General features: G+C 39.6%; 2 protein-coding genes across 10 annotated transcripts in view; one reads left to right on the forward strand and one right to left on the reverse strand.

The window, feature by feature from the left end:
• LOC122550677 (LIM and senescent cell antigen-like-containing domain protein 1) overlaps positions 1 to 23,998 on the forward strand; it is a 120,890-nt gene that overhangs the window by 87,117 nt on the left and 9,775 nt on the right. For all 9 annotated transcript variants that reach the window (XM_043691773.1, XM_043691770.1, XM_043691771.1 and 6 more), the window contains exons 5-6: positions 17,522 to 17,671; positions 19,776 to 19,926. In XM_043691773.1, the coding sequence (XP_043547708.1) occupies positions 17,522 to 17,671; positions 19,776 to 19,926 (301 nt within the window). The remainder of the gene's footprint in view (positions 1 to 17,521; positions 17,672 to 19,775; positions 19,927 to 23,998) is intronic.
• On the reverse strand, positions 11,268 to 13,724 carry LOC122550678 (uracil nucleotide/cysteinyl leukotriene receptor-like). Its single transcript, XM_043691776.1, has 2 exons — positions 13,585 to 13,724; positions 11,268 to 13,028 (listed from the first exon to the last, which is right to left on the reverse strand). Exon 2 carries the CDS (start codon positions 13,004 to 13,006, stop codon positions 11,984 to 11,986), a length of 1,023 nt encoding a protein of 340 aa, XP_043547711.1. The 5' UTR covers positions 13,007 to 13,028; positions 13,585 to 13,724; the 3' UTR covers positions 11,268 to 11,983.

Genomic DNA, 23,998 nt, shown 5'->3' on the forward strand with positions numbered 1-23,998 from the left:
TATGAGGAAAGGTTGAGGCACTTGGGGTTGTTTTCATTGGAGAAAGGAAGGTTTAGGGGTGACTTGATAGAGGTGTATAAGATGATTAGGGGTTTAGATAGGGTCGACAGTGAGAATCTTTTTCCATGTATGGAGTCAGCTATTACGAGGGGGCATAGCTTTAAATTAAGGGGTGGTAGGTATAGGACAGATGTTAGGGGTAGGTTCTTTACTCAGCGAGTCGTGAGTTCATGGAATGCCCTGCCAGTAGCAGTGGTGGACTCTCCCTCTTTATGGGCATTTAAGCGGGCATTGGATAGGTATATGGAGGATAGTGGGTTAGTATAGGTTAGGTGGGCTTAGATCGGCGCAACATCGAGGGCCAAAGGGCCTGTACTGCGCTGTATTCTTCTATGTTCTATGTTTTATGTTCTATGATGGGGTCATTGAATATTTATAAGACCGAGACAGGTGGATTTTTGTTAGGTAAGGAAATCAAAGGGGTAGATGGGAATCGAGGGCCAAAGGGCCTGTACTGCGCTGTATTCTTCTATGTTCTATGTTTTATGTTCTATGATGGGGTCATTGAATATTTATAAGACCGAGACAGGTGGATTTTTGTTAGGTAAGGAAATCAAAGGGGTAGATGGGAATGTGGAATTTGAAAAACTAACAGATCAGCTGAGATCGTATTGAATGGTGGAGTAGGCAAATTGCCACTCTGCCCCTAATTTGTATGTTCGCACATTAATCAGGTTTCACTGATTCAGTGTGCTTTTTTTTTAAGCTTTGTCTTGCCTTCTCAAGATCCATTTAACTAATATTGTTGGACACCCTTTTAATCTCCCACATCCCACTTCAGAAACCAGAGCACAAGATAAGAAACCAGAATATACAAACTAGGCTTTTACACCAGTGCTGCAATATTAAAGATGCAATTACAAGGTTATATTGACCCTTCTCTGGTGACTGAAAGATCCCACAAAATGCTTCAAAGGAGAGAAGAGCAGCTGTCTCTCCCGTGAGATGCATCTCTGACAAGGCTGATGTTTACTGCCCAACCCTGGTTGCCTTGAACTGAACATTCTCTGACCCAGCAAGAAAGATAGAAATTGGTGACGTTGTTTTGGGTCTGGTATCACATGTAGCTCTCTATCGTGTCTGTCAGATGAGCTAAAGATGCAGTTAGTGAATCGGATGTATTTTTACAGCAGTTACCAATGGTTAAGTGTTCATATACTAGCTTTTTTAAGTCCAGATTTTATTGAATTCTAGTTTCATTATCTGTCCGTTTTGGGACTTGAATTCATGTGTTCAGAACTTTATTTCTTACTACTAATCCAGTGGCCTGGTACTGCATTTCCATAATGTCCTGGTCAACATTTATCCTTCAACCAACATGACCAAAATAGCTAATCTATTCATTATTTAATTGCTGATTGTGGGCCAAGACGTGCATATCCTGGCCGCTTTTTGTTTTTAACTTTTTTTTTAAGTGACTACGTTTCAGAAGAGATTTTATTGTTAATGAGGTTTTGGGGGCTTTCGCAAATCAGGAATGGCACTATATAACATCCAAGTCTTTCTTTAACCTTCTCTGTTCAGATTCTGCTCAGACCCAAATGCCATTAAAATCTTGAAACAAATCTAGATGCGAGAGCTGAGGGAAAATGAGGGAAGCTATGCTTTGTATCAAGGCAGTATTTAATTGAGTATCCTCAGTCAGAACATGTTCTGCTGCTTTGTTAATATCCTTCCCTCCTCCTCAGAGTCGAGAGGTGGGAAGTGTTCACAGATGATCCACATTACTAAGTTCCATTCATTCCTTTGACTTGCTTACTTTGCTACGGCTGCAATATTATTTTCTTGGCAAACTTCCAGCAAGAATAAGCCCAGGCTTGAGCTGTTAATTGTCAAGTAATGTTTGCCCCTGAGTGAACTGGGCAACAACTCTGCCAAATAAGTGAAAGCAATGATCAGACTTTTTAGTTATTTTTGTGACAAAAGATTCCTAATCTATCAATAACAATTCTACCTACAATTCTCCACAAGTGTTTTGTCTTAGGTTTATTACATTAAACAATAACAGATCTACAATCTTGAATTAAATCCTAAAATGATTTGGAAGTCATATAATTGGTATTCTAGACCCAAAATAATTCCTCTCAAGGCTGCTACGTGTCTGTGGGTGTCTTTCAGCCTTGAGGTGTTCATCCAACAATGGAGGAAATGTAGTCTGATCTTGTTCTGATATCCTAATGACTTACAACTTAAAAATGGAGAATCTCTACTTTTCTAGGTGCTTATCCAGGCTATAAAGCTTTACTTCTAAGCTATAAGCTTTGTTCATAGCACAGTAACTGTGCAACTTGTCCTTTTATTTTAGAATGGACAATCTCAGAATAGAAACACAATTCTGTGGCTCCTTTAATTCCATGTTGATAGCTTTCCATTCTTATGCCTAAATGAAAAGATTTTGGACCAATTCAACTGTAATCCATAATAAATGATTTAAGTGGCAAGTACTCTTAAAGCATTCAGCAAGAGCCGAACCATTTTCTCTTGGCCTTCAGCTGGAATTAATATGCTGTTCCTCTACTGTCAACATATGTAAGGTCCATTTATCTAACTGCTGTATTCAAGCAGTAATACCAGCACTGTGGGTGCAAGGACAGGGTAGAGTCTGGTTCTTCTGAGTAGCTGTTTGCTGACAAAAACCTAGTTGACAGCAATGTGACGGATTGCATGCCACTCACCTGGATGATAGCACCCACAGCAATGTTTAACAAACCCAATAAGTTAGTTTTTCAGTTGAAACATGCCCTTGCCATTTTGTTTCAGTATCCACTACGACATAATACGGGGTAAATGATCACCAACGTTCCTTTGACAGAATTTTCCTTTTCTGGCACCTCAACCACCAATAATGCCTAAGGCAGCAGTGTTGTGGGGTCACCACCATTTTTTGAATTGCTATTCCAAATTTCTCAAGCATGTATCATTTTGACAGAAATTACTATTTCTTGGTGCTTGGGTGTAATTGTGGGATCCTTCATGGAACATCATTGTAGAAACATCATATCCATAGCTGTAGAAGTTGAAAGAGATCTGACCCACCACCTGCTTTTGGCAACTAAATGGAGACAGTAAATACACATCTCAGAAATTAACAAGTAAAAAAATGTGTTTTGATACCATGGTCCAATTATTGAGAATATAAGTAGACTCTGACCTTCTCCAGTTCAAACAAATCCCAGTTATCCTGATTCTTTGTTTACTGTTTGTCAACCAACTTTCTATCCTATTTTGAAAAAATTGCTTGTGATATTAACATCACTGACAAATCCAGTATTTATTGATCACCAATACCATTGCACTTAATGTGATTTGGTACAGTTTAGGAGGGAATCTCAGGATTTTAACCTGGTGTTAATGCAGGAGTGGCAGTATTGTTCCAAGTAAGAGTAGTGTATGTCTGGGAGAGAAACTTGCTTTGGTGGTATTCCTGTGCATTCTCTTCCTCTGTGACTTCTCTAGAATCTAAGTATTCTTGAGAGATTACAACCAGTTCATCCATTATGGCTGTAGTTAGTTTAATATCAGAGAATGCAGCCCACCAGATTCAGGGGACCTATCAGCCTTGGTTAACCATGTAAGTTAAAGGTAGCAACAGATTGAAAGAAAAAGTGGAAGGTATTATTGATAAGTCAGCAGATTGGGAAAGCTTTAAAAAGCAACAAAAGATGACCAAAAACAAAGAGCAGAAATTAACTTTGAGGGAAACTGGCAGGTAATAACAAAATGGACAGCAAAAGCTTTGTTAATCAAATTAAAAGGGCAGAGCAAGGTTAAAGTGAACTTTGGTCCCTAAAAGAATGAGGCTATGAATCAGTGTGTGTGAGAAGAATGAAATTGCTTAGTGATGAGGGATATTTAGACTTTGAAATAGTTACCATTTTCACATATAATCTATTACTTCAATTATAATTGGGAGTGAACTGCTTTTTGAGTGAGAACATACCTAGGCAATTTTGTATAGTGTTGGGTTACAAATTATGGCTTTGCTTTTAGTGGCTCATAACACGCCCAGGATGCCCAGTTTTGGTTGCTGGATCTGTTGGAAGTCTGACCTTTTGCCTGAAACATGATGGAGGGTATGCTCCATGTGAAGATGGGACTTTGGTCTCTCAAAAAACCTGGACTGCGGTATTCACTCCTACCAATACAGTCATGGACTGATGCATCTGTTCAGAGAGTAAGGCCAAGTGGATTTTTCTCTTGTTGGAAGATGGTGAGGGAACCAATCTAACAGCTGTGACCTTAAAGACTCAATCAGCTTGGTCAATACTGGAGCTGCTACTGTCCCACTCTTAGTGATGGACAAATGAAGTCCTGCGCCAAGAGTAAGTGCTGTGTCTCTGTCACCCTCATTACTTAGTCCAAGTGGTATTCAACATGGAGGAGCACTGATTTGGAGGTGGTGAGGTAATCAACAGGAGGTTCCTTTGCTCATTTTTAGCCTGATGCCATAGACCTCATGGAGTCTGGGTTCAATGTTGAGGATTCCCAGGGCAATCCTCGCCTGACAGCAAACCATTTTTCTGCCGCCACCACTAATGATGTCGGGAGCGTCATTTGTAAGTATCCTTCTGTAAGAATGACTGTGTCAGGCTGTTGTTTGACTAGTCTGTGAAACAGCTGTCCTAAGTTTGGAGCAAATTCGATGATATTAGGAAAGACAGCTTTATAGATTTGACAGAGCAGTGTTTGTGGTCATTGTTTCTGGTGCCTAGATCAATGCCAGGCAGCCCATCCAATTTCATTCATTTGTTTAAATTTTATAGTGATTTGGCATAACTAGGTGGCTTGCTTGGTCATTTCAGAGGGTAGTTATGATTCAATCACATTGCTGTGGGTATGGCATCACATGCAGACCAGACCAGGTGACTGGCAGATTTCCTTCCCTAAAGGACATTAGTCAACCAGAGGTTTTTACAACAATCATCAATAATGCACTTTGCCATTGGCCTAGCTTTTAATTCCAGTTCAAATTTCACCTTCTGTTGTGATGGGATTTGAGCCCATGTCCTTGAAACATTGGGATGGATTACTAGCCCAGTGACTACACCACTACATTACAGGTCCACCTTTTGGATTATTTTCTTCTATCCTTTGCAAGTTACATCCTGAAAGTTATACAGCATTACTTTGATCTCAGTCAGCTCAGAATTTGCTGTAGCATTGAACAGAATTATACCCAATGCGGTTGTTCTGATGCACATAGCCAGATTTGTAATCTGAATCAGTCCAAGACTTGGCATCAAAGGAACAAATTGTTTTAAGAGGCATCTTAGTTTCATCCCTTCCCTAGTTTATTCATTGCTTTTCCTGAAATGATTCATTTATGTTGGGATATAGTTCTGGTTAGCACTAACAATCCTTAACTCCTCAACCAAGAATCATTCTTTATCACCAAGTCTATTTGATGGGCTTTGGCAGACGACTTGACACTGTAGGTATATAACTGTACTTAGTCCTGTTATTGTCTGGTATCCAGCTTTTAATTATCCAGGAGGAGTGTCTGAATGGTAATCAGATATAGAAAATGGTATTAGCATTGTCTTGTCACCAGTTTTGAAATTTGCCTGACAATAAGTCTGAATGAACGGTTTCATTGTTATAGCATGCATATATGAAAGTATGAGTTAGGACATTCAGCCCCTCAATACCTGTCCACCAATCAAAAAGATCACATCTGATCTGATTGTAACATCAAATAAACATTCTCGCATATCCTAATAACCTTTATCCCTTTTCTCGACAAGAAGCTATCTACTTTTTAAAAAAAAAAGTCAAGCACTCTCTTCCTTTAAAAGGTGATGGAAGCAGAGTTTCAAAGACTTGTCACCTTTTGAGAGAAAAAAAAAGTCAAAAAAATGTCACATCATCTTCTTTTGAGATGGACAACCCCTGATTTTTAACCATTGGCAGCTAGTTCTGGATTCTCCCAGAAAAGGAAACATCCTCTCCACATTCACCCTGTCAACATCCCTCAGAATTTTGTTTACTTCAATCAAGTTGCTTTTCTAAATTCCAGTGCATACAAGCACTGGAACCTTTCCTCAAAAAAAAACCCTCTCATTTCCGGTATTACTCAGATAAACAAGATTCATTCCAGAGAGAAATCTCTTGTCAAATAAGAGATTGTGCAGTTGAGACCTGTACTTGCTAGAGGTCAAAAGGATGAGAGAGATCTAATTGAGGTATATAAGATGCTAAAGGGGATCAACAAAAGGGAAAATTAAAAGCAACCCACCAACTTTGTCACTCTTGCTTCTTTTAAGACTCTAAAATAAAGTCCATCAGTACTTGGGCACTTGTCAGCCTATCGGTCTCAAAAACTTGCTCTCGTAATTGTGATTTTTCTGAGTTCCTCCCCTTTCATTTTTTTGTCTTGTTGCTGCTTCTGGGCTGTAACTTGGATCTTCTATTGTGATGACTGATGCAAAATACCTGTTCAAGTTATATGTAATTTCCTTACTTTCCATTCTTAATTTTCCAGCCTCACTTTCTCCAGTTATTTACTTTGTTAACGCTTAAAATATTTATTAGAAACTCTACTGCCTGTGTTTGTATTTCTGGTTGGCATTATTTTGTACACTAATTTCTCCCTCCTTATGATTTTGGTCATTCTTTGCTCTTTCATATTCTGCAAGCTGTCTTTATATGTTTTTAATTTTCATTTGATACTTCCTTTGACATTTCTAATTAATCATGGATGCTGGGTCTATCCCTTGGAATTCTTACTTATTTAAAAGGACCAATGCTGTGTATTCGCAAATAACCATTTTAAGTGACTGCCACTACCCCTCTACTGACTTCTCCTTTAATCTAATTTATCTATTCACTTTTTAGCCAGCTCTGCTTTCCTGTCCTCATAATGCCCCTTATTTAAATATAATAAAATAGTCTTGGACCCACTCCTCTGTCCCTCGAACTGAATTTATAATGCATTCCTATTTTGGAACCTTGGATTTCTTCATTATAATTTCATTCATTAATCATGTCTCTTTGTACATTATCAGGTCTATTATACCCTGCTCTCTGATCAGCTCCAGAATATTTTGTACTAAGAAGCTAACCTGAAAATGTTCTTCATTAAAGCTACCTTTGCTCATTTGGCATTTCCAGTCAATATATAGATGAAAATCTCCTATGGTTATTGCTGTGCTATTCATTCAAGCTTTGTTTCTTTCTTTAAGCTGTACTTTACCATGTGGTTATTGCTAGGAGGCCTGTACACCATTCTCTCAACCACTTCTTGCCTTTATCATTACTCATCTGTACATAAACGTCATCCTCATTTTGGGCTCCTGAACTTGGGTCATATCTCTGAACTGCTAATCGTTTTAGTAACTAACCGAGCTACCTATTCACCTTCTCTTACTTTCCTACCATTCCTGGATGTGCTATATCTTTCAGTTCCAGGTCTCAATCCATTACGCAACTTTGTCTCTGTAATGGCTACCAGATCTCTCTCACTCATTTCTATTTGTGCTCTGGGTTCATGTTTGGAATGTTTATATGCATTCAGATACAGAACCTTTAGTTTTATCCTTTTTACCCTTTTTTGAAAACTCTAGCTTTATCTGATAGTTGATTCTTAGTTTTGTAATTTCTGTATTATGACCAAAGTTCCTGCTACAGGACAGATTCCAGGCTGAAAATTGTTCAATAGATCATGATTTATTTTGGTTTTAACAAGATCATCTCTCACTGAGACAGAAGCACTCAATATTGCAGAGTTGGTTTGAATAATAAGACATTTTTTCAGTAACACAAATGAAGATAAGATGGGATAAACCAGTTTATGTGCGAATAATAAAAATTCAAAGCATTTTAACATACAATAAAAGTATAATTCCATTAATTCCAAAGCACCTCTTTACAAGTTCAAACAGTAGCAACACCTTTTGTATAGTACTTGCACCAGAATCATTTTCTGTCACCTCAATATATTTAACTGTGATTTTATCTAGGGTGTAGGTTTGCTCGCTGAGCTGTAGGTTTGATATCCAGACGTTTCATTACCTGGCTAGGTAACATCATCAGTGGCGACCTCCAAGTAAAGCGAAGCTGTTGTCTTTTGCTTTCTATTTATATCTTTCTCCTGGATGGGGTTCCTGGGGTTTGTAGTGATGTCATTTCCTGTTCGTTTTCTGAGGGGTTGATAGATGGCATCTAGATTTATGTGTTTGTTTATGGCGTTGTGGTTGGAGTGCCAGGCCTCTAGGAATTCTCTGGCATACCTTTGCTTAGCTTATCCCAGGACAGATGTGTCGTCCCAGTCGAAATGGTGGCTTTTTTCATCCGTGTGTAGGGCTACGAGGGAGAGAGGGTCATGTCTTTTTGTGGCTAGCTGGTGTTCGTGTATCCTGGTGGCTAACTTTCTTCCTGTTTGTCCTATGTAGTGCTTGTGGCAGTCCTTGCATGGAATTTTGCAGATGACATTGGTTTTGTCCATGGGATGTACTGGGTCTTTTAAGTTTTAGTTTTTGTTTGTCATCTACAAAATTCCTGGGACAGGCTAAGCAAAGACATGACAGAGAATTCCTAGAGGCCTGGCACTCCAACCGCAACACCATAAACAAGCACATAGATCTAGATGCCATCTATCAACCCCTCAGAAAATGAACAGGAAATGACATCACCACAAACCCCAGGAACCCCATCCAGGAGAAAGATATAAATAGAAAGCAGGAGACAACAGCTTTGCTTTACTTGGAGGTCGCCACTGATGATGTCACCTAGCCAGGTAATGAAATGTCTAGATATCAAATCTACAGCTCAGCGAGCAAACCTACACCCTAAATCTCAACCTGTGATTTTATCTGCTAGATTTGTACATCTGCTATTCCAGGAGCTATTGTACACTTGAGTTTAAACCAGCTCTGTTTCAAAACCTCTTCAGATAGTATGTCAACACTTTTTTGGTTTGAGACTGTCTAACTTCTCACTCAAATGTAATGTTTCTTTCCCTCCTTCCACATTTCTTAGACTGCCCGCTCTTCACATGTGTTTCCAAGCAATGACTTTACACAACTGCCTAAAACAAAGAGGAACTGAAACAAGCAATGGGCGTTCCCCCGAGTTTTAAAAAAAAACACCTCCCAGTCCAGAACTTTCTATCAGACACCTTGAGGTATAGTTATCTATCTGCAATGTCATTAAAATCCTATAGTAAACAAAGATCCAGCAAGCTACCCAAAAGGTTTTCACGAACTATTGTAAAAGAAATCGCCATGCTACAGAAATACTTATTAATTTCAGCCACATAGAAAACCCGAACTTAAAATAAATGTCAAAATTATATACAAAATAACCTCAACCATCTGAACGAGGCGAAAGGGGATATTATGTTTGGATAGTGTTTTTACAGGACCTTGAGATCCTGTTTTGGATAATCCGAAATTCGGATAATTGACGTTTGGAAAACCGAGGTTGTTCTGTAAATCATATATAAAGAATATTACTTCTATCCCTTCCTGCTGCAGTCTATCATTTCCTGTACAGGTATTGATACACATTATTTCTCTTTGACATTGACACTACTTGTTGATTTAGCACATCTTCCCAAATTTGATGCCTTATCCCTCTTATTTCATTTATAAGCCCCACTACCTCCCCAATTGAGGTCAGCAAGAGCATGAAATGATTCAGGTGGAAAATATCCCACTTTCTCCAGGACTGAAGCCTATGCTCCACTGACAGGAATCCACTTCTCCCACTATAGTCTTTAAGCCATTTATCTCTCTAATCTAATTTTCGCTCTGCAAGTTTGAATGCGGCATAGGAAATTATGCAGAGATTATGATCTTTGTGGTTTTGCAGATTCCTTAAGTGCATAGCTCTTCATACTGACAAAGTAGAACTGCCTTCTTTCCCCTGCCTATGTTGTTGGTTCCCAGATGGAGGAAAATACAGGTTAAAATGGACCCTTTTGTTTTACTGGGAGGACATGCAAGACTTTTGTGTTCAGTGACAGTGGAAAGTTTTCATGCTAACAATGGATGAAAATCCCAGAGAAGTGTTGAGAATGACGGATTGCAATGGCAGTGCTTCAAAATGCCAATCTTTCCGAGGTGAAGGAGAATTAGAAATACTTCATCAGCATCATAGAGGTTGTCGATGTGCTGATTCTCAGTCTTTCTTTCACTCGTCGAGGATTCATCCTTTCAGTGTCTCTGAAGGGGATTTTTTCCCCTTGCAACAGAAGGTTTGCAATAAGATCAGCTCAGAGAATGGTGAGGCAGAGTGGCTAACTACTAGGGATTTTCTTTCCCTTTTCCACACATAAGGGATAGAGTGAGAGATGGATGCTTTCTTTTCGCAGACTGGATGTTTCCATCAAATTATTCTCTCTGGTGCTATTTGAAAAGCCAATCAAAGCTTGTTACTGGGCAAAGTGCCTGGAACACACAGAAGCTGTACTATTTCGTCTGCAATTAACCTGCTCACTGCTCCAATAACTGTGTTCTAGTAACTTGTCTGTAAAACTATAAACACCATCTTACACTGCTTTCCTAATTTAGAGCATTATCTTTTCCAGTTCTTTGGTCAACAGTCCAAAAACGCAAGTAGATTTTGCAATGAACTTGGAGATTCGAAGGTTATAGAGAAAGCTGTTGTAATATAATAATATCACAGGCTTTCTTATTTTAAAAAAAACACTGGATGGATTAGGCTGCCATGGTTTGGGGGTGGGGATGAAGAACAGCCGGAGGGTAAAGGTCTCTGTGATTCATTGCGCCAGAATATGTATGGAAGCTCGCTCTGTGTCGGAAAGGACCATATTTGGATGGAGTTGAAACAAGACACCAGATTTGCCTGTCTTCAGTTGTATTTCGCTGTGAAGGACAGATGTGTGTTAGAAAGCTACCAAAAGAACAGTGTAATCTATACTGGATGATGGATTATTTTAAGTTGTGTTAGAAGTATTGTATGATTTAAATAAATGCTTACCTATAAAATAGGGTTTAGTTAGTAATGCCTTTAGTGTTTTTACAATGTACATCTTAAAACATTAAGTCATGTCATCCAGTCATCTATTAATTTCTAAAAAGAAATTTTAATTCCCAGTTGACAGCCACTCTGGGCATATTAAATGTATTAACTTTTTCACTGAAATGAAGTAAATTATTATTTTACATAATTAAGTGTACAAATTCAAAACTAAATTGGAAACCATATTCTGTGACTCAGTATCATAATAAAGAGGTGCACCAAGACATTGAAAGAAGAACGATTTTTAGATTTTTCAAGTGTGATTGAGTTTAAAATTGACCTAGCATATGACCAGATTTTCTATGTTACCCTGAGTAATAAGTTTTCAGGTTACATTTGGTGTTCTTTTTCCCATTTACTTATTTTTGTTATTCTGACTATTTTCTGCAAACTTGCTAATTCCTGCTCACTCCATTCTGCAAGTCAGTCTCAAATCTCCATTACAAATATAGAATGTACTAAAAATATTAGCAGACTTTATCACACAATATATTACAACAAAAAAATAAGTTTTGGAAAATCTGGCTTGCGTTAGTCCAAGATTAATTTTGAGTTAGCTAATGTTTACCTCGCTATTAAATGTGGCTGCTCACTCAGAATTTTGAGTGTACGTCGATGAAAGCCTCAAAAAATTAGGTTCTTCCTTCACAGTGAGGAAGGTTGAGGAGCTGGTTTATTTGCCAAATCTTTTGTTTGGGAAGTGGACTGGATGGAATCTGAGAAAATGAAATCATTTGTCTGAGACAACGGTTACTAGTAGCTTGCGGTGATTTAAATTTAGCACGTGGGTATACTGTTTAACGATTTGTTTTTTTTTAAGTAGTTGCTTTCCCAAGCCTACTGCTGTAAATGGAGAGCAGTATCATTTTAGGTGAGGCCACAAAAGACAGCCTTTCCAAAAAATAAAGCTAGTCTCCGAATTTTTGATTAAATACTGTATTTATGTACCATCTATTGCAGTGGTGATAACAGTGGGGCGAGTTTCTCTGCTAATATATTCAGTTGTAGTCTTCCACTCTTCCTCTCTGCAAAGAGACTCCCTAAAATTCTCCCCTACAAAAAAGTAAACCACTGGATCCAAGCAACAGTTAATGCTGGCTAAACAAAAAAAAGCACGGTTAATGATGGCAAGACTCTGAAGTTTGGGCGTAGCCCCCAATTGCTGATTCGCCATAATAATGTACAGTAAGCGGGCAACGTGATATGGTAAGAAACAAACCAGAAAGACTGTTAATACTGTGAAAATCATTCTGGAGGCTTTGTGCTTATGGTCGAGTCTCCTGTATGACTGAAGATGTTTGATTATGCATAGGTAGCAACAGATAATGACTAGAAATGGAAAAAGAAACCCAACTATCAGAGCTCCAGAGGCATAGAGAGATGGCTTTTCTCTGTATAATTGCAGACACACAGTAGTGTTCTCTTGTGCCTGTACAGACTGAGTGGTCACTGCGAGTTGAAAAGTTCCAAGTATAGCAGTAACCCACACTGTTGCACTGATTATTTTTGCATAACGGACTTTTCGAAAGCTGAGTGATCGAACTGGATGCACTATTGCAAGGTAACGATCGATACTGATGCAGGTAAGAAAATAGACACTGCTGTACAAGTCAAGGTGAAAAAGAAAGCCAGTGATTCTGCAGGCCGTCTCACCAAAGGGCCAGTGACTTTGAAGTATATGATACGTAATACGTAATGGCAAGGTCAGAATGAGGCAGAGATCAGCAATTGCAAGATTTAACATATAAATGCTGGTTATAGTTTTTGTCTTCATGCGACTGCAGAAGACCCATACAGAGATGCTATTCTCAATTAGTCCAGCTGTGAATACAGTGCTGTAGATAACAATATAAATCATCCTCTCAATTGCAGCAACAGTTAGGTTGAATTTGGGCCCCGTTACCAACTGCAGCTTTGTCGTTCCTATAGTTGTGTTCGTCCAGTGCAGAGAATCGTAAGCCATGGTTCCGTCTAATGGTTGTAGACTGCAATTAAGAATAAGATTACTTTTATACCTGAAAATTTTAAAATTCATGCATTTTCCTTTTTTAAACTGAAAATGTTTTCCCCTTAATATCTTGCATTAAATGCTGTAAGAAATGGAAGAAGAAAATAGATTAACAAAATGTAGATTAAAAAGTATGTATTATAATTGTATGCATTTACAGGTTGTTCTGCTATGTATTTCGTTAACGTGAGTTTGATTTAACACGATCGATGGATTGGGGACATGGTTTCTAAAGTGTGGACTTTTGGCTGTCTGTTTGCTGTAACGCAATTACATGGCCAACACTAAATGCTGTTTCTAAAGTGCGATGTTTTTATAATGTGGGGTTGCACAAGAATGTAACCATCATGTTATAGAAGAACTACCTGGACATGTTTTCATAACATTTGAAAACATATAATTACATGCAAAATATATTAATCCATTTTACAACAAAACGAACTTCTGACATTATTGACAGTTAAATTTATTTGCAAAAATGATTACAAACATCAACTGAGAGGCTTTTCCCAGCTTTAGCATGATTTACTTACAGTTTTGCTCAGGTGTAGTCTGCAGCTGTATAAAGAGCAATCATTCCAGTAGTGTACAGCTCCTGCCCTTTTCTGTGAAAATAACTCTATCCTTTTATACAGCGGTGGTAAGATACTTAGCAGCTGTGAGATGTTGCACTAACAACTTATTCTGTGTATTATAATAAGGAAGCAATTTCAATGCCACCTTTTAAAAGCTGCTTTACAACAACAGTGTTAATTATGCAGGAAGCACTTCCTCTGGGAATACCGTTCCAAGTGATCCATTCACTGTCTTCACGTAAGAAAATAGAATCTCCGTCAAAAGTCACAAATAGAAGCTTCCTTTTCCTAACTGTAGACTATATCCTATCGCAGTTTGAGAGCATGTATTTTACAATATGTTTCCTTTTCTTTCTTTCTTGCGCAGTACCAAACAAAGCTTCAGGATAAGCTGGTATTTCTGTTGACTAAAATAGCTATTAATTACAAATCCTGTATTTATATTAAGATGAATATTTGGAACTTTTCAGTAAAGGCTATAGTTAAAGCCATATTCAAATTTCTGATCAACTAGTTGTTAATCCCTCGACTTTTCCTGGATAGGAATGAAGTGGGAGAAGCTCCTGAAAATATTACAATGAAATATGGAAAGCACAAACTCAGCCTTAATTTAAATATTTCCCAAAGCTGGAATTTGAGAGGAATAGAAAAGGGCTAAAGCTAAGGTTTTTTTTTTCTCTCAGATGATGCATCTATGTTTGATATGTTTTCCTCGGAGTTCATTAAGATTTATGCTGTAATGTTGTGCCTTAGGCTAACAGGTGTTTGAGGTGTTAATACAGGCGTTTAACATTATAAAATTTTGCTCTAATTTATGGTACTTTTCAGTGGGTATAACCATAATTGAGCCAAGATGTTAGGACACGTCATGACTCAGGAAACCAGATCAACATCATTTGGACTCCGTTATCTCTAGGAGAAAGTGAGGACTGCAGATGCTGGAGATCAGAGTCAAGAGTGTGGTAGGTCAGGCAGCATCCAAGGAACAGGAGAATCAACGTTTATGGCATAAGCCCTTCAGTAGGAATGAGGCTTGGGTCAGGGCTGACAGATAAATGGGAGGGGGGTGGGGTGAGGTAGCTGGGAGAGTGATAGATAAATGGAAGTGAGGTCAGAGGGGGCAGTGATGGACGGGTTCGGAGAGTGGTGCCAAGTTGGAGGCTTGGGACTGGGATAATGTGGAGGGAGGGGAAATGAGGAAGTTGTTGAAATCCACCTTTATTCAGTGTGGTTACAGGGTTCCAAGGCAGAATATGACTCGTTCCTCCTCCGGGCATCGGGTGGTAATGGTTTGGCGGTGGAGGCGGCCCAGGGCCTGCATGTCCTTGATTGTGTGGGAGAGGGAGTTGAAGTGTTCAGCCACAGGCGGCAGGGTTGGTGGGTGCGAGTGTCCCAGACATGTTCTCTGAAATGATCTGCAAGAAGGCGTCCTGTCTCCCTAATATAGAAGAGACCACACCGGGTGCATACCTGCCTGTATGTCGGATATGTGGAACAGTCCATCTTCCACAGTTACACCGGCAGCACTCCCCACCTGCATTGATGACTGTATCGGCACCACCTCATCCTCCCACGAGGAAGTTGAACAGTTCATCAAATGTACTATCGGCTTCCACTCAGACCTCAAATTCACCTGGACCATCTCAGCAATCTCCCTGCCCTTCCTGGACCTTTCCATCACTGTCTGTCGTAACCAACTAACCACAGACATATACTACAAGTCCACAGACTCCCACCGCTACCTACAGTACACCTTCTCCCACCCCACCTCCTGTAAAAACACCATCCCTTATTCCCAATTCCTCTGCCTCCACCGCATTTGTTCCCAGGATGACCAAGTCCCAGATGGCCTCCTTCCATGACCGCAACTTCCCTTCCCATGTGGTTGATGCCCTCCAGCACTTCTCCTCCACTTCATGCACCACCACCCTTTAACACCACCCCCTCCCAATTCAACAAGGACAGAAGCCCCCCAGTACTCACCTTCCACCCCACCAACCTCCGCATACAACGTATCTTCCTCAGCCACATCCGCTACCTCCAAACGGACCCCACCACCAGAGAGAGATTTCCCTCCCCACCTCTATCAACATTCCGAAAAGACTATTCCTTCCGCAACTCCCTCGTCAGGTCCACACCCCACTCCCGGCACCTTCCCCTGCCATCGCAGGAAGTGCAAAAACTTCCCCCAAACCAAACCACTTCCCTCTCCTTTGTCCAAGGCTCCAAGGAATCCTTCCACATCCATCTGAAATTCACCTGTACCTCCACCGCTGCCATCTACTACATCCATTGCACCCAGTGTGGTCTCCCCTACATTGGGAGACAGGACACCTTCTTGAAGATTGTTTCAGAGAACATCGCTGGGACACCAGCACCCACCAACCCCGCTGCCCATAGCTGAATACTTCAACTCCCCCTCCCACTCCGTCAAGGACATGCAGGTCCTGGGCCGCTTCCACTGCCAAACCATTACCACCCGATTTTGCCTGGAGGAGGAATGCCTTGTTTTTCGCCTTGATCCAGTGTGGTTGCAGGGGTTCCAATGTGGATTCCAACAGCTTCCTCATTTCCCTTCCCCCCACATTATCCTACTCACAAGCCCCCAACTCGGCACTGCCCTCCGGACCCATCCATCACTGCCCCCTCTGACCTATCACCTTCTCCCTCACTTTCGTCCACCTATCACTTTCCCAACTTCCTCAACCCACCCCACCCCCTTCCCATTTATCTCTCCACCCCAACCCACAAGCCTCCTCCTAGATGAAGGGCTTATGTCTGAAATGTCCTTGGATGCTGCCTGACCTGCTGTACTTTTCCAGCTCCACACTCTCGACTCAGTTATCTCTACACCAGTTCTTTGATTCACATGCTCCCCATTAAAAAGAATCTTTATCAAAAAAGCCTCCAAACACATCCCCACTCGTATTCCCTTGAACTAATTTTTTTTGGTTTGGATTTTTAATTGAAGTGGTTGATTTATGTTAAGCTATTCCTTATACATGTGCTAATGTGGATCTGCTGTACATTGTAATTTAGTCTTCATTTGATGTAATGCTATAAATGTGGAACTGGATTTTACTGCACTCCCTGTAGCAGTTCATACATATAGGTCAATTACACAGACTTTTAAATTTGATTGTGATTTATTTATTTGATTTGATTTATTTATTGTCACATGTATTTTGTTTTAAGTACAGTGAAAAGTGTCACCACTTTCCAGAGCCATCTTAAAACACAAAAATAAACCAAAACATAGAAGATAAATGCAGGAAACTAAAGTAATAGGGAAATAATTGAGAGGTGTGCCAAGTCAAATTCCAGGAGTTAATTTTTGATTTGCTCATTTGAAACCACTCTGATCATCCTAGAAAATGTTATCAACTTAGTAATATTGATTTAAGTTAAATTAATTCATATTTATGATCGTGCATTCAAATCACAAGGTTTCCTTGCAAATAATTTAGTCTTCCCTAAAGCTGTGAATTCAGTGGTACAGTAGGTATCTGATGTGGTTTTCACTTGTGATGGAAGTGTCTTGGAGACTGGGTGAAAATACCTTAGTCTATTTGACTTTCCCATATTCTCCATGCCTAGTTCCATCATGTGCAGTCTTGGTGTAATGCCTTAATCACTGTCTTAGTAGAGATCAGCTAACCCAATACTGACTGGAGGTTGAGCTGGATTCTTACTGATCTGTATGCTTCAGCCTCTCAATCACTGTCAGTGGACCAGAGTAGAAATGATTTCAAGACTTAGTCTTTCTGCTTCAAAAACTTGTTATGGCGTCACCATGTTATTCCATTTGAGAAATATACATTTGCTTTGGAAGAGTGAGAGAAAACACTTCATTTCATGAGTAATCCTTTTCTATTTTCTAATTTTCTATTTTCAGACACCTTTGCCGTCCATGTCATAACCGTGAAAAGGCCAGAGGTCTGGGAAAATATATCTGTCAGAAATGTCATGCCATCATTGATGAACAGCCTCTTATATTCAAGAATGATCCTTACCACCCTGATCATTTCAACTGTGCCCATTGCGGGTGAGAAATTTTGAATTATTAATTCATGTTCCTTCAGTATATTTTCGTTTTAATTCTAAACCATGGGTACTTGTCTTGGAGAAATTATCATTCATGATTACAGAAGGAGACCATTCAGCCCATTATGCCTCACTAACTGTCTGAGCGCTTTACCCAAAAATGCATCTTCCTGCCTCCCCCCCCATAAGTCTGCATACTGTGATTGGAGTGTAAATACAAGGAAGTAGGATTTTCAATTGTTTTCAATAAATATACAATTCACATTCATTGATTCAACAATAAACATTTGTGTCTCTCCGTCCATCTTAGTCTGTTTCTCTTTTATATCACTTCCTTTGCATTTTTTTCCATTGCTTTTTTCCCTCAAATTTTATTTCCTTTATCTTTTTGTTTTCCCCTGACTCGCTTTTTTTTGTTTTTGCTTCTGTGTGTAAATTTTGTGTATTTTCTCTCTCTCTCTCTCTCTCTCTTTCTCTTTCTCTCCCCCCTCTCTCTCACTGTCTGTCGGTCTCTCACTTGCGCTGGCTCTGTTGCTGCACTACAGTTCTGGTATATTGTTTAAACTGTCATTCTGAAGTGAACTTACCCTTTGAGCATTGACAGACTATTCAGTCATGGATTGAGCATCACAGTTGATAATCTTTGATCATTTATTCCCTCAAGCAGTCCTTCCATAATCAGGAAATTGTCAATAATAAGCACTTGACTCACCTGGCTACTGGAGCTAACTACGGCATTCTTCCCCAGAATTTAGTTGTTTCTGTTTAGTTAATTAGCATCTCAAAATTTCCAAAGCTATAAGTTAATTGAATGTAGCTGATATTTGTTGCCTATTAACAAAACACTGATCAATATTAGTAAAACAAAACAGGATTTCTGAATTGCTGCAGTACTTATATGTAACTTTTAATGAAAGACATGAGTCATTGTTGTATTTTGGAAGCGTAAACTTACATTGACTGAGACAGGATGACTCTTGTATGTATATGTATATTATTATAATGCATCTGAATAGCAATGGATCACTTTGGTATAATGTGAAAATGCTAAAAGACAGTTGTGAAAGGTTAGTGCGAAGCTCATATCTAAATACTGAAACTTAGTCTTGTTTCAAAACTTGTATTTTCAAACATGGGCCCAATAAATCAACCTCATGTTTGAAAAGATATTTCAAGGTCACTTTGCAATAGGATGTGGAATTCCATTTCTGCTGCCTTAATGATTCATACTGTGTTTAAACATCATCTGAGACATCAGAGTGAGCTGCTTAGCCTATAGACTGTGCTGGAATGTTATTTCCTAGATTATCTCCTTCGGTCCAGCCTTATCCTGTGCACCTCTGGTATTTCCTGTTCTTCCTTATCCTGTCCTACCTCTGTCATAAAGAAAGATAGGGAAGTGGCCACCTAATCTCATGGTAAGGAATCCATGATAGAAAATGGCAAGCAAAAGCTTTTCTTGCCTGAGGTTGCCGAATAGTCATTTGCCGAATAACTCTTCAGAATGTAGCTAAGAAAACATTTTTTAATATTAATTCAGTCAAACATGATAATTCAGATTTTGTCAATATTTCAAAGCTTCTGAACATAGTCATTCTTTGGTTTGGCATGGTGTACAAGAAACTTGTATAAATTCAGCAAAATTCAGTGAATGGCAGCATTTTGAGGACGGCAGTTTTTATGATGATTATCTTATTAGGAAAGGAGTATTTTTGGCAGGCGGTTGTGAGGGGGGAGAGAGAGAGTCTGCATCATCTGGCAGCACTCCCTTTCACTGTAACTTTGTGTGTATTTTAGAATGACTGTAACCCTGTGGCATTTGGTTTATGGTTCAAATTCAGTTCCTTGTCATAACTACATCTCTTAGGCAGCCCCAAAAAATTGGAATCTCAAGCCTACTGTCTTTTTAGACTGAACAATTAGATTCACTACACCTTCTGAGGTACACTTGGGAATGAGCCATAAATCATGGCCTAATATAAAACCTGTTATATAAAGAGGAAATGTAACTAATCCTTTCTTCAAACTTACTCTGTCATCAGTTGTGCAGAGGATATATGCACAACTGATTATTTAGTATGCTTTTGATATTCCTTTCTAACCAGGAAAGAATTGACTGCTGAAGCTCGAGAGCTGAAAGGAGAATTATACTGCCTGCCGTGCCACGATAAAATGGGTGTCCCTATTTGTGGTGCTTGCCGACGGCCAATTGAAGGACGTGTAGTTAATGCAATGGGAAAGCAGTGGCATGTGGAGGTAAACTAATCAACATCAAGTCAACTTCATTGCTTTGACTTTATATTTTTTTCTTTAAAATTTGGTGATGACTGCAAATATAAGGATTCAATGTTTTTAAAATATGTTTGTTTCTGAAAATTTGTTATTCTTTCCCAGTATTGTAACCGTCACTTTGAGTAGCCAAGATGAAGAAACCTTTGTTTTTTTTTCCGTTTTTTTAATATAGTCCAGAATGCGGTCTTTTCAGCACTGGTTGATGGATTTAAATCAGACGGAGAGTAGAGGGAATTGGGGTCACCTCCCTATAGCTGCTAAATGAGTTAATGTTGATCTATACTCTCCATTACCAATAAATGCAAAGTTATAATGCAAACATATCTTTAGAGTTGGGCAGTGTGGCCCAGATGATCTGATGGGATGATAGTCATTAAAGCAGCATACGTTGGAGTTGCACACCATGACCATGTGGAATTAATAATCTGTAATTCCTGTGTAACTATTAAACTGAAGCCTTGACTCACCACTGACCACCCCCCCTCCCCCCCGCCGTAAGCCATGTGACACTGCCACCTCCACCCCCCAAGCTGACCCTTCAACCAACCCTAAGCAATTATCCACTAGCAAGCCAGCCTACTCCCTTCACCCTACCCTCCTATCACTCTATCGCTCCCTCACCCAATTGGCACTCAACCCTCCTTCACCCACATTATCTGAAGCCCTCACCCACTTACCACTCATCACCAACACCCACCCACATAACTCCACACTTACCTTCTCAATAGCTTTCAAAGTGGTGACCAGATCTTTAAATCCCAGAATATGAAGCCCACCACTGAAAAAGGGAGCCTCCCACTCCTGTTTTCCTGGATTTCTTTTGTCCAGTCGGAAAATAGGGTTTTTAATCCTGATTGCAAATTCTAGGCCTGTATGATTCTGAGAGATACGAACAGTTAATTTCACTGGTGAAGTTTCTTTTAGCTTGATGGATTCTTTGGATTGATGCTGAAAAATGGTTAGTGTGTGGCGGGAAACATTGCTCAAGAACAATGAGAGCCAAGAACCTGACTACCTAACCAATACTTGAATATTTATTTGTGCGTCCACAAGGTGTCCAACAAATGTGAAAATCTATCACTATATTTAAGATTATCCAAGTTACTGACAAATCTATAGTCACTGTTAGGGTTTAAATCCTCCATAGTGGAGTGCCCATGGATTCACTGGTACACATCCATTGGTTCAAGACCAGTCTCTGTTTCCTGTTGACCTCATGACATTAGAATAATTATGAAATTTCACAAGCTAAAAGGCAAAACCAGAACATATAATTGATTGACCTTACACTGCTGTCCATCAAAGATCACTATTGTTTTGCAAGAAAGGCTTTAAGTTGGGGAAGAATCTATGCCACTTCCATAAAGCAAGCTGACTAGTCAAAAGTCAGAGTTAAGCGTGTAGTGCTGCAAAAGCACAGCAGGTCAGGCAGTATCTGAGGAGCAGAAAAATTGATGTTCCGGGCAAAAGCTCTTCATTGGGAAAGAGGCCTGTGAGCCGACGGGGTGGAGAGATAAATGGGATGGTTGGTGGGGGGGAGGTGAGCGGTGTGGTGGGTCTAGGGGAAGAAGGTAGCTGAGAATGTGATTGGTAGATGAAGGTGGGGGTAATGGTGATAGGGTGGAGAGCAGGGTGGAGCGGATAGATGGGGAGGAAGATGGACACATCATGAGGGTGGTGCCAAGTTGGAAGGTTGGATCTCGGATAAGGTGGGGAGAGGGGAAATGAGGAAACTGGTGAAATCGAATGTCAGCTCTAATTCAAGTGTCTGCACCATTACCTTAATTTAGTTCCCGATCTCTGCCCAGAGGAGCTCTTTTATGCCCTAACAGACTCTACAATGCAGTCTCTTTTATTATCCCGATTACCAGAATGCGGCAATAATGATCCAACAGCAAAGCACTGCAAATGCTAAAGATCTGAAATACAGGCATTGTTTAAAAAATTCAGCAGGTCTGGCAGCATGTGCAAAACGAGAAACTAGTTAACGTGTCAATATGACTTTTCTCTGAAACACTGAAACTAGTTGACTTTTTTTGATAACTAACTGGCAGGGGTTTGAGTAAAGCACTTGGAAGATCCTTGTCCTTTAATAGTATAGCCAGCAGAATCACCATTCATACTCCTGACAACAGCATGAACACACATCATCCCATTATAATGGTTAGCATCTCTGTGGTTGGTGCTGAGCAATGGATACAGAAGTGTGTGTTTCTATGCCTAGCCTCTGGGTGAGATCAGTTAGAAGCTTTGATTCTAAATCTGAAATCCCTCTTCAGCCGTATGCCTTCAGAAAGTTTGCATTGTGTCAATCACTTAGGTATACTAAACATCCAAACACAAGTTTTTTAATTGTTCTTGGATACTGAATAATGTGAACTTGGCCTTTGGCCTACTCGTTAGTACATTTTGGGATCAAATGTAGGCTGGATTGAGTCTCGGTGACCGCATCCGAAGTCCATTTATTTTTACTAAAACATCACTGTTGGCCTCAAGAACTCCCTTTTCACAACCATTTCCCATCATATTTTGTGACAGTTTACCTTGCAGCTTGACTCTAGATTTTGCATGTGGAAAAAACAATTCTATCACAGGGCGTGGGCATTACTGACCAAGGTGGCATTTGTTACCCAACCCTAACATGTATACATGTTTGATCAGATGCTGGTGCATTAAGATGCTCCCTCGAATACTTGTGCTTTGTGTAGTAGCAGCAGACTTGTTGATTATAAGTGGAAATCTTTTACTGGTGATCCACTCCAATCTACAGAAAAGCTTTTTGAAACCCATTATTCCCATTTTATTTCTTAGAGCAATTTTAGCCTCCCAACATGCTGCATCATAATCTAGCCGTGCAATAGCTCCCAACTGCTGCAGAAAGGCTTAAAATATCTTCTGGTTGTTTGTTTTCACAGATAGTTTTCCTTCCTTTTTCAGTTATCTTAATAGGGTGCTTGTAGACAGCAGTTGACATGCTCCAGTGATTTCCTTGACCCGGCAGCTGGAATCATAACAAACTCGTGATTTGAAAAGTGGTCACAATTGTATGTAGTTGTTTGGTCTAGGTATAAGCCTATTTTAAAACATTGCTTTTGCAGCTTGGCAGTCAAATTTTTACAAAACCATTATTATCTCTTGCTGTTTTCAGTTTGTCTCAAGTATTCAATTAATTCATACAATCCTATTTTTGGAATTGAAGAAAACTGTCTAGCAGGCTAATGTTTGTGAAATTCATTATTTGATTACACATTTCACTTCAAATTTTTTTCAACTGTCCTAATGTCACTTTTAATTCAAAGATTATGTAGTTAGAATGTTGTTTGTGTAATAGGGCTAGCTCTTGTACTAATTGAATCCCACAAAAGTAGCTAGAAAACATGTGTGCTATTTATCTTGTCAGGAATGAGAAAAGTGATGGGTGCAATGGCTTTTGAATTTTTTTTGTAATGAATGTACAAATGATTCACTTGTGTTGTAAACTTATGCTGCAGAGAGATTGTAGAAGAAAATATGTTTGAATCTAAATGAATACTGGAATTCTGCCTAAGCAAAAGCAAAGTACTGGAGAAATGTGGCAGCTCCAGCAACTTCTGTGTTGAAGAAAGTGTATTCAGGGAAATTATGATGCATGCAGATCAGCCTGTATATATGATCTCTGGATGGAGACAGTTGCGTTGTCGGAGTACCAGAAAGATGATGTGTCCTGTCCAGCTCTCGAGTCCTTCAGTAATTATGTCTAACAGGTTTGCATAATAGCACTAGGTACAGTTTATGTAATAAAAATCATTTATGTAAAGACTAAGTGCCTCTTAGAATTGTGGATTCATAGAGATGTGGCTGGCACAATGGCACAGTATTTAGCACTGCTGCCTCAGCGCCAGAGACCCGGCTTCAATTCCCGCCTCAGGCAACTGTCTGTATGGAGTTTGCACGTTCTCCCCGTGTCTGCATGGGTTTCCTCCGGGTGCTCCGGTTTCCTCCCACAGTCCAAAAATGTGTAGGTTAGGTGAATTGGCCATGCTAAATTGCCCGTAGT

The sequence above is a fragment of the Chiloscyllium plagiosum genome, chromosome 6 (assembly GCF_004010195.1).
Source record: "Chiloscyllium plagiosum isolate BGI_BamShark_2017 chromosome 6, ASM401019v2, whole genome shotgun sequence".
NCBI classification, from domain to species: Eukaryota; Metazoa; Chordata; class Chondrichthyes; order Orectolobiformes; family Hemiscylliidae; genus Chiloscyllium; species Chiloscyllium plagiosum.

What these genes read in the sequence shown, in the direction of transcription:
- LOC122550678 (XM_043691776.1), bottom strand. Translation starts at nt 13,006, where the DNA reads ATGGCTTACGATTCTCTGCACTGGACGAACACAACTATAGGAACGACA.